General features: G+C 53.6%; 4 protein-coding genes across 4 annotated transcripts; 3 read left to right on the top strand and 1 right to left on the bottom strand.

Annotated features, from left to right (window-relative positions):
• Positions 1 to 3,413: 3,413 nt before the first annotated feature.
• Positions 3,414 to 5,396, top strand: BO79DRAFT_274338 (putative amino acid transporter). The gene is made up of 4 exons (XM_025687589.1): positions 3,414 to 3,891; positions 3,940 to 4,120; positions 4,193 to 4,656; positions 4,747 to 5,396. Exons 1-4 carry the CDS (start codon positions 3,451 to 3,453, stop codon positions 5,311 to 5,313), a joined length of 1,653 nt encoding a protein of 550 aa, XP_025535748.1. The 5' UTR covers positions 3,414 to 3,450; the 3' UTR covers positions 5,314 to 5,396.
• A 2,007-nt stretch (positions 5,397 to 7,403) lies between these two features.
• GbpA lies at positions 7,404 to 10,420 on the top strand (the record flags this gene model as incomplete). The annotated part of the gene is made up of 3 exons (XM_025688868.1): positions 7,404 to 8,839; positions 8,888 to 9,589; positions 9,642 to 10,420. Exons 1-3 carry the CDS (start codon positions 7,408 to 7,410, stop codon positions 10,418 to 10,420), a joined length of 2,913 nt encoding a protein of 970 aa, XP_025535747.1. The 5' UTR covers positions 7,404 to 7,407.
• A 470-nt stretch (positions 10,421 to 10,890) lies between these two features.
• On the bottom strand, positions 10,891 to 14,460 carry BO79DRAFT_240234 (FAD binding domain protein; the record flags this gene model as incomplete). Its single annotated transcript, XM_025685003.1, has 10 exons — positions 10,891 to 11,772; positions 11,836 to 11,918; positions 11,980 to 12,207; positions 12,265 to 12,637; positions 12,742 to 12,895; positions 13,354 to 13,505; positions 13,560 to 13,616; positions 13,675 to 14,035; positions 14,097 to 14,277; positions 14,322 to 14,460. 10 exons carry the CDS (start codon positions 14,458 to 14,460, stop codon positions 10,891 to 10,893), a joined length of 2,610 nt encoding a protein of 869 aa, XP_025535746.1.
• Positions 14,461 to 14,598: 138 nt separating this feature from the next.
• BO79DRAFT_274321 (FAD dependent oxidoreductase) lies at positions 14,599 to 16,232 on the top strand (the record flags this gene model as incomplete). The annotated part of the gene is made up of 6 exons (XM_025687588.1): positions 14,599 to 14,658; positions 14,713 to 15,358; positions 15,406 to 15,544; positions 15,592 to 15,738; positions 15,791 to 16,118; positions 16,167 to 16,232. The coding sequence occupies 6 exons, from the start codon at positions 14,599 to 14,601 to the stop codon at positions 16,230 to 16,232; spliced, it is 1,386 nt and encodes a 461-aa protein (XP_025535745.1).
• Between the last annotated feature and the right edge of the window lie 272 nt (positions 16,233 to 16,504).

The following is a 16,504-nucleotide window of genomic DNA, read 5'->3' as shown; positions in this document are numbered from 1 at the left end:
CTGTCGTAACCTCCAGCAGTCAGTGATAACCAGCCAACAGACCCAGGGTGATGCTCTTCTGAGTATGATTGCATCTTGAATGCATGGCCTACCCCTCGTATTCATCTCTAAGCGAAGCTTGGAAAGTGCCTGCGTGCGTCTACTGCTCATGCGACAAATAGGGGAACGTGAGATGGAACCGGATGATACCAACTGCCTTCTGCTCTATGATAATTAGAGTTCCTGGGCATCGGGGAGAAATGCTGCCGTTATGTTACCAGGGACAATCCGTCCATGCTATGAGCATTGCGTTATAGATGGGCGCTCGCACATGCAGGCAAATATGTTGCTGGAAGTTTTTGCTATGGACGTTGCGACACGCCTTTCGTGATCAAAATTGGCAGTCTTACAAATCGTCGTTGGAAGTGCAATTCAAATTCTACCTGGCGATTCAATCAGCAGTGGCAAGTCGCTAATATGCTAAATTGCGATCCTTCTCTGCATTAGTGGTTCCTCGCTCCGACAATTTATTGGCTGCGCAGACCTCAGGGGACTTAAACTGCCCCGGAGAGTCACTGGGACGGTCTACAGCTATGAAGCATTCCAATAGAACTAACTTGTGCGATACGATTCCCTCCCCAACAGCTGATGTTATGGCACACTCTGCCAGTAGCCTAACCGATGCAGTATACACTGCATGACGACCTTTGAACAAGGAACGCTTCCGATCGCTTATAAAGCAGTTCTCCACTAGCTCCATGCCTCGGAGCATGATCTGAGCGCCAACATCACCGGTGGGGAATGTGGAGGACGGAGACCCTGATTCCCAGTTAACTAAGGAGTGGTCTAATGACTCACCACCGCTTATGAAGCTCCGGCCAAAGTGGCCCCCTTCGCGGAATTGATGCGTGCATTTGGTACTTCACACTCGTCGTGAATGCGGCTCTGAAGATTACATGATCATTCTGGTACTGGCTCTGCTTTCTCGTTGAAGCTGAGAGTTCCCTGCCTCTCCCACACTGGAAATATCTAGAGGACGCTGAAGGACCAGTACGACAATATCATTACTATATTGATTTGGACCGATCATGCTAGAACAACCGATTCACATGACCTCTATTCCTCAGTTCATTTCATGTCATAGTTTTGACGGCTCTTTGGCTACCTTTGCTCAGAATTGTGGGGTAGCTGAACGTTCTTTGGGCTTCCTTGTTCGTCGGCTGAAGGGTTTGGCATACAATTGATGCGCAATGAAGAAACAGAACAATGAATACCAGAAGCCTTTCATTCTTTTGCGGTCGGGATCGACTGTGCAAGGGGGTTCGTGACCACAATGACATGTCCGGATTAGCTGAAGGCACCAAAGCAGCGATAAACAAGCGCAAGCAGTGGCGACACTATCTGGTGGGATCAATATGAGAGAGCATATTCCAGTTCATCTCAATGTTGTCTAGCCGATGTCGAGGACGAGTGTCAGTCTCGACTCTCAATCAGGTCAGTAGCCACATTCTGATAATGGGGGGTTCCAGGTTCGAGTCGAGACGCAAGGGACAACGCTTCGGCCGCAGGTATTGCAGCTTCGGGCATTGCCTCAGCAGATCCGACTACATTGTTCGGCTTTTCTGATAGTCTTGGAATATCCTGCGACTGCTGAACTGGCGGTGAGCTGAAGCCAACTCTGATACAGCTGCCAAGGTAGATGCAGGAGACATCGCCCTTCCGAGACCTTTCGAGAACACTGCGCCCCGGAGCGAGAGGAGAAGAAAAAAGGTTCCACGGCCGTTATACCTCCAATCTTTTTGGTCCTGAGTGTTGGAAATGGCAGACGACTGTGAAACCGAGCAATGCGACCGTATAGTATACAGTGCAGGGGTCCCAGCTCATGTGTGGAGGGCTCGTCTACAGGACAAACGCATCAGGGGGGTTAAAGGACGGAAAACAGCTAACTGAGGGATTAAGCTCTCCATGCAAGATCATCAATCCTCGATCAGTTACGCACGTGTTGCATGGCCAGCGAGGTTGCAATGGCAGGTAGGATATGGCAGCCACTGAAGTTATTATTGGGATTGCCTTGCGGGCCAGCGCCCGATCGGCGACTCTCCCACCACTGACGGCCAACATCCCATGAACTGACTCTGTACCACAAGAGTACGAGAGTTTACTGTCAACTCACTCTAGACTTCCTTGAAGGCAAGCAGGCGTGCCCTTACTTCCGTGGCTACCCGAGTTGCTCATCGCGTGCCGGTCTGACACCACTTCGGGGGATGTTTGCGATGAGCCAATGGCCCGTCCCAGGTAGCTGGATGCAGGCGGCGCAGCAACAGCTCTGCAGGCCGCGAAGGCTAAATCGATAGCTTAATCCACATCCCCTCAGAGGGGCCGCAGAAGCCAAGCTCTATTAGTTTCTCGCTCCAGCCCTGATTGGTTTTCCAGTCGACGCGTCAGATTACCCCAACTGGAGAGAGATAACAACCAGACTAACTACTAGTAATCACCAGACGAAGTGTCTATCTACCGCTGCCAGAGATAACCATTCCTCGCCCAAACACCGATAGCGGATGTCTTGACCCCTGACGACAGGTTAATCTCCGCTCTTCTTCTTCGGTCTTCATGTACTCCGCACTGTTGGTTAGGTCTGGAACAACCCGGCCTTCTCCCCGCTGTCTCAGCTACCAGGTCGGTTGCCCATTGTGTTACCGCCGATCCCGGCGTCCAAGATGTAAGGGATATGGGGACATGTCGGGGATAGCCTTTCCATGCTCTACCCACGCGATTATGACATGCGGTGGCCATCTATTGGGGGACTGACCGTTTCGGGCCTTCGCTCGCATTGGTTGTACCACCTATCGTTCCCTCCGCCCCAAGCCTTTCGAAGTCTATAATGTAACCCTTTCAACCTGGAGAGCCCATGAGGCGCTCTCGGAGAGGTTTCATTTGCGGCAACTCGAGGAAGAAGATAACATGGAACGCCCAATTGTCCAGAGGGATCTGGAGGATGCATATCAGCTGATGGCACAGACCGTGTGGTTCTGATAACGATCCACGGTTTCAGCGCTACGATTGGCAGCCGGGGCTTTGGTTATCAGCGATACTACTCCAAGCTCATGGCGTCAGCTATTCTTCCAGAAGGTTTCTGCGCCTGTGTCAGTTCGTCCGGTGCAAGATGCTAATAAAAGTATGCGGCACGCACGATACGACTGGGACAGGGGTGTTATCTTTATCTCCGCTTGATACTCGCCAAGCCCACTAATGGCCTGATAGAGGCCTCTTATCTGGCAAGTATATCGGTCATTGCGACGCGCAAGTCTGATTGGGAGGGACGTAGGCTCTTGCCTTGAGTTGCACAGCTGTGGTGGCGGTGTTATAATCATCCCGGTACCCCCGGCTGGGGTTGACGAGGCTTGCTGATTCCTGTTTCTTCATCGTCTCTAATAGTGGCCTTTTCCCTCTTATTGTATCGACCATCCCTTCATGATGGCCGATCACTCTACCATGGCGGCCTACGAAACGTCGAGTAATCGGAGCCCCCAGGATGCTGAGAAGAAAGGCGAGCCCATGGAGCGCTGGGCATCTGTGGATGTCGACTACGGTGCCGAAACCGATCTCAAGCGGAGTCTGTCCACACGGCATTTGACCATGATTGCGCTGGGGTCATCGATTGGTATGGGGTTATGGCTGGGAAGTGGTGAATCACTGGCGGATGGTGGTCCGGCTGCCATCTTCATTGGCTACCTGCTGAGTGGCACGATGATTTGGTCCGTCAGCCACTCGATCGGCGAGATGGCCGTTATGTATCCTCTGCCGTCTGCGTTCACCCAGTGGACGGAGATCTTCATCGACAGATCGGCGGCCTTTGCGCTGGGCTGGGCGTATTGGTTCTCCTACTTCATCACGATCGCAAACGAACTCCAGGTAGGACTCCGTGTCTACGTGGCTAGGAGTTGTGTGCTAACTGCTTAGGGTATCGTCACGGTCCTGAACTTTTGGACGGACAAGGTACCAACTGCGGCCTGGATTACAATCTTCTGGGTGGTGATTATCTTCATCAACGTCTTTGCGGTCCGATTCTTTGGCGAGGTAGAGGTCATTGCCTCCTCAATCAAGTTCGGATGGATCTTTGTGGTCATTATTTCTCTCATCGGTTAGTCACATACGCATGTTCTGCTTCTCACCTAGCCCTCCAACTGACGCACACCCATCTCGTGTTTGATAGTGGTTTCGGCCGGCGGCGCTCCCGACGAAGGACCGATTGGCTTCCGTTACTGGAATTCGATGCCATTCACCAACGGCTTCAAAGGCTTCCTGTCTGTCATGCCCACCTGTATCTTCGCCATGTCCGGATCGGAGAACTCGGCGCTGGTTGCAGCGGAGACAGACAATCCGCGCAAGGCGGTGCCACGTGCCGTGAGCTCGATCTGGTTGCGCCTGTCGCTGTTTTACGTCTTGGGATCGTTGATGATCACCATCACGGTGTCACCGAAGGATCCTAATCTTTTTGGCGGTAGCGGCGTCAACGCATCGCCGTTTGTCATTGCCTATCGCAACGCGGGTCTTGCTCCGTTGGCTCACATCATGAACGCGGTGATCTTCATCTCTGTGCTGTCCACAGGAAGTATTTCTGCCTATGGTGGATCCCGGACACTGATGGGCTTGACGCATCTCAAGCTCGCGCCGAAGGTTGGTCTCCCTGTAACCCTTGACTATCTAATTCATCAACTACTTGTCTTTCCTGATCTCCTCAACTAACTCCTCTACCTACAAATCTAGATCTTCGGCAAGGCCGACAAAGCCGGTCGCCCCGTCGCCGGACTCGTCATCACGCTCGTCATCGGCGGCGGCCTGGCCTACCTCAACGTGAACAACAAGGGTTCGACCGTCTTCACCTGGTTCTCCAACCTGACCTCCCTCTTCACGCTCTTCGGATGGGGCACCATCTGCCTCTCGCATCTCCGTATGCGCTACGCCTGGAAGATCCAAGGCCGCTCCGTCGATGACCTCCCCTGGCGGTCCTGGACCTACCCTTACGGCGCCATCTGGGGCTTAACCTGGTGCATTCTGCTCATCATCGCCGAGTTCTACCTCAGTCTGTGGCCCCTGGGCGGCAATCCCACAGCCAAGGGCTTCTTCGCCAACTATGTGTCCGTGGTGGCGATTGTGGTGCTGTATATCGGGGCGCGCTGCTACTACCGTGGACGGTGGTGGGTGGATGCGAGCACGATTGATCTCGATGGTCCTCGTCGGTTCTATGCCGAGGTGGCGGATGTTGAGGCGAGACCGGCTAAGACGGGGGTGAAGAAGTATGCCTCGATGCTGGTGTCTGCTGTTTTAGAGTAGATGATGGTGTTGCCAAGTAGTGTATGTAGGTACCTGTTTACTGTAGGGTATATGGTAGGTTAGGTTAGGCGTATATATTGGTGGGTTGGTCAATGTATATTGTTTATCTAAGTCTCTTGTTCATTCTAGCACTACTATCTGCATTTACATTAGAAGGTTCGCGAGAGATAGTGTCTTTAAGAGCATAGTATATGAGGATGACACCCAAATTATAGTACTACTAGTAGTAGTCATGGTATTAGCGAAGACGGCAGGAACATTCTGAAAGTATATAATATATAATAGCTAACGTCATGCTTATCCATTTACCGTGTGAGAGTACATCGGAGTGACCGACATTAGACTATCAATCAATATAATGCTGCTACTAGTACTCACTCTACTTCCCTATTACTGCTACTATCAATAGATATACCTGGTTGCTTTGATCATAACCCTCTCTTATAAGTCAGTCTACCCCACCCGCTGACAAGGATCATAATTCTCACCGCCCAAGGTATGACCCCTCCACTTTTTCCCCCTCCATCTTATGGTCAGGTGTTTGTGAATGCTTCTAATTAGGCAATTATGGGATATCATCGACCGTGAAGCGAGAAGATCATGCAGCTGGTGGATGCGACCGTGAAAAGATGGTTGTGGGTGTGGTGAGGGTGACTCGGAGCGGGGAAAGGAGATCGAGATTAGGGTGTCGCGTGCGCAAATGCACCAGAGGACTATCGATGACATTGCAATCAAATTCGAATCTCGAATTAACGGAAGGAGCTGTTGCTAGTGATTTGATTGAAGTGACAACCCTCGTCGTTGACTGCTCAGAAAGCATCAAGTCGAGCACACCACCGATTTCATGCCTTGGTACCTCAGGTATCATTTTGGGTATCTCGGGTGCGATCGCAAGGCAAAACCGGATTATGGAGGGCGTCGTCTATTTTCAGCAAGGTGGATGCTCCAAGTAAGCTGATCCCATTTTGACGATGACAAGGCGAGCCAGTTGTTCACTCGATTAGGCCGCACTCAGAGAGGTTGGACCAGTTGGATCAGTTGGGCCTGATCGGGTTGTCCATCACTCCATTCTATCGACAGCCTGAGGCAGCGGCAACCGCGATAGACTCAGGGTTTATTCTCGCATCACATGTTGGTCAGCAGCGAGGAGGAGCATCTCTTCGAGTGAGTCACAGGAGAGACCGGAGCAATGACGTTAGACGTGCTCCGCACCGCATTCCACAGGCTGTATCTAGTCTATCTGGTGCCTGGAGCCAAAAAGCCAGGCAAAAGAGGAGAACACGAAGGTCGAAGATGGCCCGCAGGCGGAGAGAGACCCATCATAAGTATAAGCCGGAGGAATAATCAGAAATGCAGGGAAGAATTGATTTGGGAAAGTCGGACGAGGCGACAGCTCAAAGTGGCTCAGTGGGTGAGTTGGCCGGGGAACTGATAGGCTGCCGATGCGCCAGATCAGCAACTAGTCTGCAGTTACCCTATCCTCTATCTCGACTGGTTCCATTGCAGCCCTGCAGCTTGACCTGCTGGCTGTCAATCTACCGCATCACGATAGTAGCATCCCCCCCCCGTTTCGACATGGATTCCTGCCCCTTGGCCAGGGCGTCCCCTGGTCTCCATACTGCTTCTTCGTTGTTTCATGTTTCGTGTTTCAGCAAGGTCGATTCGCGACACTTGGATCATGTCTCTCCAGGACACCAGCCATCATTCCCCCAGATCAGCTCCACCCGAACAAGCTCGTCCCCGATGACAGGATGCTTTGCCTGGCCGTTGGGCTGCACAAGTGGCGGTGAATGGCTTCACTTTTCGTCCAAACCCGGAAACGACCAACCATGGCTGGCTTCCGGCCACACACTACCTGTCGCCCCGTCATAGGCAGTCCGGAAAGAATGGTGTCTGACTGAACTTCCCTTCCATGACTGCCGGACTGCTTCACTTCCACTTCTCGGGGATTTCTGCTGCCCAGCCGACATGGCTGATAAATATGGCCATGAGGACGCTGGCTCCAGGAGACTTTCCAACACTGCAATCCCCCTCATGACCATCTGCTGCTTTACTCCCCTGTGAATGACCAAGTCTTTCATCTTCCATCCCTTCATGCTCCCGATTGTCGGGCCTCTCCTTGCACGACTGTTTGTCTATCCGTTTCGCAACAACATGGACTGCTCGATGACCCGGCCGTCATCGACATCGCGGTTCCCCTTCTTCCCCTTTTCGCTGTGGTCCTCCAAGCGACCGCAGCAATCCACCGCGTCGACACAGACTCCGGCGCAGACCTCGCCACGCATCATGGCACAATCCCAGACACAGATCCAGGCTCCTGCCCGATCAGAGCCCGAAACACAATCACAACGACAGCCCGAGAGTCTGCCTCGGACTCCGGTCCCTCCCCAGCCGACAGCAGAGGAACTGGCCGAGCGCGACCGTCAAAATCGTGAGACGGCCCGTGAAGAGGCAGTTCAGGAGCTGGACAGTCTGGTCGGCCACGACAACGTCAAACGCCAGCTGCACGGCGTCCAGACCTGGGTGCAGATTTGCCGTCGCCATGGACGCGACCCGAAGAGCGAGTGGTACAACATCGCCTTCCTGGGCAATCCCGGCACAGGCAAGACCACCGTCGCCCGCATCTACGCCAAGATGCTGTACGCCATGGGTATCTGTGATTCCCATACCGTCTGTGAGACTACTGGCGCCGATCTGGCTAGCCGGGGTCCCGACGGAGTGCAGCAACTGCTGCGCAACATGACGGACGCCAAAGCTCCGGTGCAAACCGCCGGAGTGCTCATCGTCGACCATCCCCACACCCTGATGGACGCTCCCCAGACCCCGGCTACCGAGCAGGCTCTCGAGGATATCCGGCATGCGATGGAGCGCAACATCGGTCGCATTATTGTCATCTTCACTGGCGACGCCGACGAGATGAATAGCTTCTTGCGCGAGAACCCCTCCCTCCAGCAACGGATCTGCAGCTCGCTGCGATTCAATGACTTTGACCGCCAGCAGCTGACGCAGCTGCTGGCCCGTCGCATCATCACCGAATACAACGGTCGCATGCAGGTTGAGGGGGGTCTCGAGGGCACCTACATGCAGGCTGCAGCTCGCCGGCTGGTCCGGGGGCGTGCCGCCAAGGGGTTCACCAACGCCCATGCCGTGCGCGAGATGGTCAAGAGCATTGCTCAGCGTCAGGCCCAGTGCTTGACCGACCAGCAGGACAGCGGCATGGACGAGGTGGACTACTTTTTCTTCTCCAAGGATGATGTTCTCGGCCCCAGCCCGGCGGAGACCCGGTCGACCAGCGAAGCCTGGGAAGCCATGCAGAAGCTGATCGGTCAGGACGCCGTCAAGGCCTCGGTGGCTGAAGTTTTCGACACGACCGAGGAGAACTACTACCGCGAGATCCGCAACCAGCGTCGTCTGCCGCTGCGGGTCAATCGCATCTTTGCGGGGCCTCCAGGCACCGGCAAGAGCACGGCCATCCGAATGTACGCCCAGATTCTGGTGGACTTGGGAGTGTTGAACAACGGAGAGGGTAAGTACCCGCACAAGAGTAGTATAGAAAAACTGCTAACGAGTGTAGTCCGTGTCAAACCGCTGTCGGCTCTCTGTGATCTGCCGGAAGACCAACTCCGTGCGACCGTCGAGTCGACGATCGGCAATGTCCTCGTTGTCGACGTCGACACCGATCGCCAGGAGCGCCCGACCGTGCCGGACGCGGTCGTCGACATCCTCGCAGCGCCGCGCGACAATCACTGCACCATCCTGGTTGGTACGCACGACAGCATCAGCCAGTTCCTGCATCGCGCGGGTCCCAAAGCCCGCGGGTTTGAGACACATCTGGTGCGCTTCTCTGCGTTGACGCGCGAGCACATGGAAGAGCTCTTCCAAAGCAAGCTCGACGAGCAGGATCTCGATGCCACCCCGGAGGCCTTCCAGGCCGCCATGGACACCCTCGACAACGCCCGTATGCGCAAGGACTTTGACAATGCTCGCGCCGTCGAGCATCTCCTCGCTGCGGCCATCTATCACTTTGAGCGTCGGTCGCGCACCGGCGCCAGCGCCCAGCCCGTCGAACGTCTCCTTGAGGGACGCGACTTCAATCCGGAGCTGGTGGGCGGCACGACGGCGCTGGTCTTCCGCGAGGAGCTGCGCCATTCCATCGTGCCGGACGATATCATCTCCATCCTGAAGCGGTATCACAATGAGATGAAGGCCGCCTGGCTGCAGGGGCTGGATCCGGGCGCACGTATGCCCGCTGCATTTGTATTCAAGGGTGCACCAGGTAATACATTCCGTTCCGTCCATTTCCATACAAATAACTAACTTTAACATAGGCACCGGTAAAAAGACCGTCGCCCGCCAGCTAGGCACCTTGTACTACAAGATGGGCGCTCTCAGCGACGGAGCCCTGGTGCCATGCTCGGTTGCCGACCTACTAGCACCCAACGTCCACCCGACCTCGGTGCGGTCCCGGTCGCAACTAGACCAAAACAAGGGCAAGGTGCTCTTCATCGAAGACGCCCACCGACTAGCCGACACCGATACCACGCAGGCCGTGGACGAGCTAGTCTACCTGCTGCCCAAGTATGCCTCCACCATGGTGGTGATCCTGGCCGGACCGGCCCAGGAAATGGACCAGTTGCTGGCCAACCGGCCACGTTTGTCCGCCCTGTTCCAAGAAGAGATTGTCTTCCGCAACCCAACGCCACGCGAATGTCTCCGTCTGCTGGACCGCAAGCTGGATGAGCAGCAGATCAAGGGTCCCCGGTTGTACTTGACGGACCCGCGCGCGCCTAGCCATCGCGAGTTCACCCGCGCCATTCAGATCCTATCCATGTTCCCTTGCTGGAGCAATGCTCGGGATGTGGAGGTGTTGGTGCGCTGGATGGTCGCGGCGTGTATCAAGGATCTGCCGCTGGATAATAGCAGCAGTGTCAGTGCTCTACCGGCGATGCAGTTGTCCGAGGAGCAGGCGATGAGTTGCATGGTCAGGCTATTCAATCTGAAGCGTGATCGTTTGAGATTTAACCAGGATCCCAAGGCCAGGGCCTTGCCTAGGGTGCTGTCGCAGCCTAGGTGTACGGATCGGACCGGGGTGAAGTTCCCTGTTTGATTTGATGACTTTATGTGATTTGCTTGGATTTTCGCGATGTTTCCTATGTGATATGCTTTGGTGGATTATGTATTGTATCAGACTGATGATATAGCGTGTGTTTGTGCTTGTGCTTGTGTTTGATTCTGGTTTATGGCTTATGTTGCATTGCATATGCATCTGACCCTCGTCACTCATTGAACTCTCCTTTGTTTTGTGCTTTTTGCATGGATGCTTGGCATGTATGGTGCATCAGACGGAATACTGAACGTCGTGGTGGTGACATTGACTAGATACTTAATATAAGGCTGGTCCTATCAAGACTACTATGTGAACTTACTATCGTAGAAGGCTCTCTAAATTATTATATCATCAATTGACCTGACTTTGCCATTGATGCAATTTCTACATCTTTACATTGTCTGTCTTAGTAACTTCTGAAATCTAACAGGTAGAATATCAACACGCGACTGAACCATCCATCTATCAATCTACTTCCCCAAAGCCAGATACTCCCCAACCCACTCTGATGCCCTCGATCCTTCTCCCTCACTCCATCCCCATACACCCTTCGCCCCAACATACCCATCCGGCCTGACAATCATCACCCCGACCTGATCCCTCTCCATCTCCCCCATCCACTTTCCAGTACACCCTTCCCCACCCTCAACATCATCCAAATACACCGTCCACCGACTCTGTTGCAACAACTCGGGCAAATCCCCCAGTTCAAAGTCCCTCTTCTCACTCCTCGTCACTAACCCGTACGTCACCACCTCCGAAACAGGTGTATACCGCGCCAACGGGAAATACTTGTCCCCATCACTAAACCCCCGAGGACACTTCTTGTATGACTCCCTTGCCACCCCGTTCACCCCCTCCATCCCAACTCCCCCACAGAACCCCTCCAAAAACCCCTTCCCACCAACCACCTCCCCCGCAAACAAAATCACCCTAAACTGTCCCATCATCGGGACATCAAGTTGCAGATCCACCAAATTAGCATCAATATACCTCGTCGCTTTCGCAGGACGAGTCAATGTGCCCGCCTGAATTCCACCTTTCATTTTACCATCAGCTGACTTCGTAAGAACACCAGCGTCATACTCAGCCCCGACGCCGGAAATAAACCGGATATTCTCCTCGAAGTTTCGAGCAAGTGCCGCCTCGCCTTTCTCGAACGCCGCGACGTGCCCTGCATCAAAGGCAATCAGGTCGTTGGCGATCTTTCGTCGTTCATCGGAGTAGGTGTTTAGTAGGGATGCTGGGGCGAGGTTTCGGGCTACAAGGTTCAATTTCCACGCTAGGTTCACGCTGTCGTGCATGCTGGTGTTGGCGCCTTGGGCTGCGAGGGCGGAGTGTACGTGACCGGCCTGTCCATTATCAGTACACTGATGAGAAATGAAGAATACAAGGGGAAAGAGGGGGGAATGTACATCGCCGGCAATGAAGATCTGGTTCTCGGGGTCGCTGAATCGGCGAGCGACGCGCTGGCCGACGACGTAGTTGCCGAACCATTCTATACGAATTAACAATCTGTTTCCCGGAATTGAGAGGGGGCACTTTGGGGCAGGGAATACCAATTTCCTTCCACTCCAACCGGAAAGGCTGCATCGCCTCTCGCGCCCTTGCCATAACGTACTCTGGCGTCGCCTTGGCCCTATCGACCCTCTCCCCGTCCGTGGAGCTAAGCTCAACATACAGTCTCGTCATTCCGCGCTCCCTCGGAATCCAAAGAATCGATCCTGCCGTGTGCGAGCGAACAGCCACCTTACTCCACAAGTCGGGAAAATCGGTATCGATGACTCCTGTTACCAATTAGTACTTCCCACTACCAGCGAGAGACAAATGAAATAGATAAATACCATCCAACACCCCCCAAGAAGCATTACTCATTTCCCCCTCCAACTGTGCACCGGGAATAAAGTCCCGAACCTTGGATCTCGCGCCATCACATCCAACGAGGTATTTCGTCCGAATGATCTTTTTGGTATTTGTTGTATTGTCGTTGTAGATCACTTCTAGCTCTCCACTCCCGTCCTGTGTTTTAGACACAGACACGAATGGGCTGTTTCGCTGGACATATCCCCCGCGCTCTTCTATATCTTCGATAAGCACGTCCTCGAGCATGCCCTGGTGCGCGAGGAGGATGTATGGGTCTGATGCGCCGACGAGGTGCTCGGGGTAGTGTGTTTGGCGGGATGTGCGGGTGAGGGTTGGGGATTGGGGGGTGGATTCCTAGATTATCATTCATATTGTCATTAGTATAATTCATATCTTGGGGGTTGTGATATGGGAGTAAGGGATAGGGATAGAGATACCCAGAAACAAATATCATACACCTTCGCCCCATTGCGGAGCAACTCATCCGATAGCCTGAACTGTTTCAGCGTCTCGATGGTCTTCGGCTGCAGACCGTCCGCTTTGCCGGTTGATGTAGCTGTCGGGCGGTCATCGAGGAGAGTCACGGGTGTGCCGTAGCGGATGAGGTTGTTTCTATTCACATCATCATCAGTTAGTTGGGGGAATTTCTTTGGTGGGGATGGTGAGTGGGGGAGGAGGTACGTTAGCATGAGACCTGAGGGGCCAGCGCCTACTACCACCACTGTTGTGGTGGGTATGGTGGACGGGCTGGGAAAGCCCTCGTTGATAGCGCTGGGAGACATTGTTTGAGATGTTATTTTTCTTTGGAAATGTGATGCTACGCTCATACTTGCTTCTAGATGAGTATTGTTATAGTTGGTAGCTAGCTAGTCGGTGATGGGGTTCGGAGCGATCGCCGACTGAGCTGATAACCCCACTTTTGGGCGTGGATACAGTGGTAGCTTATGCGGGGATAGCTACCTTTCTGATAGATTGAAAGATTATGATTATGAATGATTGCGTGATAGGATGTATTATCAGTCTGTATTGATTGCCTAATCGTTAAACTGCAATTATGATAATGCTACCACTTAGTCACCCCCCCATCCACGATCACATCCTGCCCCGTCATGTACGAACTGGCATCGCTCGCCAGAAACACACACGCTCCCATGATGTCCTCCGGCTCGGCGATGCGCCCGTTCATTGCTGCAGATTTCCATTCTTCGATCAAATGGGGGAACTGCCATCACTAAGATTAGATTATCCGGTCTCGGAGGGAGAAAATGGTACTCACAGCAGCAGTCATCTCCGTCCTCACATATCCCGGCGAGATCGAGTTCACGCGAATACCCTACCACAATTAGCCACCTCTCCTCTCTATTGACGCCACCACACCAGCAGGGACATACATATTCAGCCAACTCCTTCGCAATAGCAGGACACATCGCCCTCACCGCCCCCTTACTCCCACAATACGCACTGCACAGCTGGCTCCGTACCGCCACGTGGCTCGCCATACTCGCCACCAGCACGATACTCCCGTGTTTTGTGCCATTGGCAATCATCTGCCGTGCCGCCAGCTGGGCCGTATGGAATAGGCCTAGCACATTCACACCCAGCAGCTCTTGGTGGTCGGCGTAGTTGAATTCAAGGAATGTTTGGTGCCGGTTGATACCTGCGCACGGGACGCAGATATCGAGTGCATTGTTGAAGTCTGTTTGGAAGGCGCCGAAGCCGGTGGCGAGGGACTCGGGGGAGGATACGTCCACTCTGTAGCAATCCGTTAGGGTCTGTGGTGCGAAGTGTAGAACCCAGAGGGTGGGAGGAATACTCGTAATATGCAGTCCGCACACCATACTCCTTCTCGATAGATAGAAACCCCTCCTCAGGAGGTATCCGATCGAAGATGGCTACGTTGGCACCTGCTTGGGCGAGACCGCGCGCAAAGGCAAGACCGCAGCCCCGGGCACCGCCGGTGACGAGGGCGGTTCGACCTTGGAGGGAGAACTGGGCTGTTAGTTCTTCTGAGAGAAATGTCCTGAGGCGATCGACTTACTCGAGACATAGTGGACGTAATACTGGGGATGGATCTGCTGGTGATTGCTGGAAGCTGTTTGCCCCGACCGCAGGGTGTACTTATTCTCCCCGCAAATGATATGATAAGATTGATGCATCCCCTCATGCCCGACCCCCATTCTTGTCAGGCACGAGCTTATCCCCCATTCTAGGAGCAGACCAAACATTCAGCTGGAGCTGGAACTGGCTTTATATGATGGCTTAGAACGTATCCACTGGATCATACACCACTTACTGTTGTATACAGGATTGATACCATGGCGCCCCCTATCCACATCAAAGAGAAGCGCTCCCTCCCCGACAACTGTCGGTTGCAGGTACATCCCGCTCCCCCATGCGTCTTATTCATTCATCTGAGCTAAGAATGAAAGATCATCATCATCGGCGCCGGCCTCGCCGGCCTCGGCACCGCCATCTCCTGCCTCCTCGCTGGACACGACGTACACGTCCTCGAAGCGACGCACGAGATCCGCGAAGTAGGCGCCGGTATCCAAGTCCTCCCGAATAGCTCAAGAGTGCTCAAACACTGGGGTCTAGAACCCGCTCTCACACCACACATGACACACCCGCGCGTCTGCAACTTTCTACACTGGAAGGGCGAGATCATTTCCAGCTTGAGTTTCGTTGACTCGGCGAAGCAGTACCCGGGCACGTGGTATCGCGATTTCCACCGCGCGGATTTACAGCGCTGTTTGCTTGAAAGGGCGGAGGAGTTGGGAGCGAAGATTACCTGCGCTGCTAGGATTGTGGATATTGTTCCGGATGAGGATGGGGCTATGGCGACGGCGGTGGCGAGTGATGGACGCTCGTGGAGGGGGGATCTGGTTGTTAGTGCTGATGGGGTGTTTGGGAAGTTGACGGAGGTTATGTTGAAGAGGCCCGATCCACCCATTAAGACGGGGGATCTGGCGTATCGGTTGTTGTTGTCCACGGAGGAGATGTTGAAGGATCCGGAGTTGAGGGGGTTTGTGACGGATCCTCAGGTCAATTATTGGTTGGGGCCGGATAAACATGCTGGTTAGTATTCAATTTTCCATTTAAGGATTGGGGGCTAATGAGGGTAGTGAACTATGTCCTGCGACAAGGGGAACTTTTCAATATGGTGCTGCTTGTGCCTGATGATATCCCCGAGGAGTCGTTGGCTTCGACGGTCGAGGGTAATGTGCAGGAGATGTGTGCTTTGTTTGAGGGATGGGATCCGAGGTATTACTTCACTACTACCTTCTATTGATGATGACGCTAATTTGTAGGATCCAAAAACTCCTCAAGCTCTGCCAATCCGTGCATAAATGGCGTCTATGCATCCGCTTCGGCGATTACGACTGGACACATCCTTCCGGGGCATGGGTCATGCTAGGCGACTCGGTGCATGCTACACTTCCCTATCTTGCTTCTGGGTACCCCTCCCCTTTCTATCTAATACAAAGAAGATGCTGATATTGGTGACAGTGCAGGAATGGCCTTCGAAGACGGCGCCGTGCTCGGTGAATGCCTCTCCCGTCTCCCATCGGGCCCTAACGTCTCGAAATCCTCGCCCGAGTTCATCGCCGCTAAGCGTCACGCTCTGGCCGTATTTGAGAAATGTCGCAAGCAGCGCACGCAGATGGTTGTGGAACGGGGAAATAAACAGCAGTATCTGTATCATTTGCATGATGGGCCTGAGCAGGAGGAACGGGATCGGAAGATGCGCATGGTGCCGACGCCTGAAGGGGAGGCGCTAGCGTGGAGAGACCCGGGTTTGGCGCCGAAGTTGTTGGGATATGATCATATTGCGGATGTAAGTGCTTCTAAACGTAACCTGGGAGGCAGTGCTAATGGTATTCAGGTGGATGCGAAATGGGACACAGTGGGGGAGAAGGCGGAGATGGAGGTGGAGGTAGCGAGGCTGTGAGTACTGCATTAGAGCTGTGTGTTGTGCTCTGGCTGAAGGGATGGCAGACATTAGAGGCTATAAGGATACTTGTGGAAATGACGTGTATACTTTACTACTGGAATACAATATCATATTTCTATAACGGGGATGCAAAGATGTGGACTTGAGACTTGTTAACGCATCCAACAACTCTTGATACTATGTTCGTGTTAGTACCCATTGATGAGAAATTTCTTGGAAGTGCCTGTCTAAGCTTGATACCTTAGAGACGCTATTGCCACACCGGCCAG

This window comes from Aspergillus costaricaensis (genome assembly GCF_003184835.1).
Source record: "Aspergillus costaricaensis CBS 115574 unplaced genomic scaffold BO79scaffold_36, whole genome shotgun sequence".
NCBI classification, from domain to species: Eukaryota; Fungi; Ascomycota; class Eurotiomycetes; order Eurotiales; family Aspergillaceae; genus Aspergillus; species Aspergillus costaricensis.
Note: the sequence above shows the minus strand (reverse complement) of the source record. Positions and strands in the feature narration are given on the sequence as shown.

Bases quoted from the DNA above. Each gene is read 5' to 3' on its own strand.
- BO79DRAFT_274338 (XM_025687589.1), top strand. From the start codon at position 3,451: ATGATGGCCGATCACTCTACCATGGCGGCCTACGAAACGTCGAGTAAT. The intron at 3,892-3,939 runs GTAGGACTCCGT...CTAACTGCTTAG, and splicing joins CGATCGCAAACGAACTCCAG to GGTATCGTCACGGTCCTGAA. The intron at 4,121-4,192 runs GTTAGTCACATA...CGTGTTTGATAG, and splicing joins GGTCATTATTTCTCTCATCG to TGGTTTCGGCCGGCGGCGCT.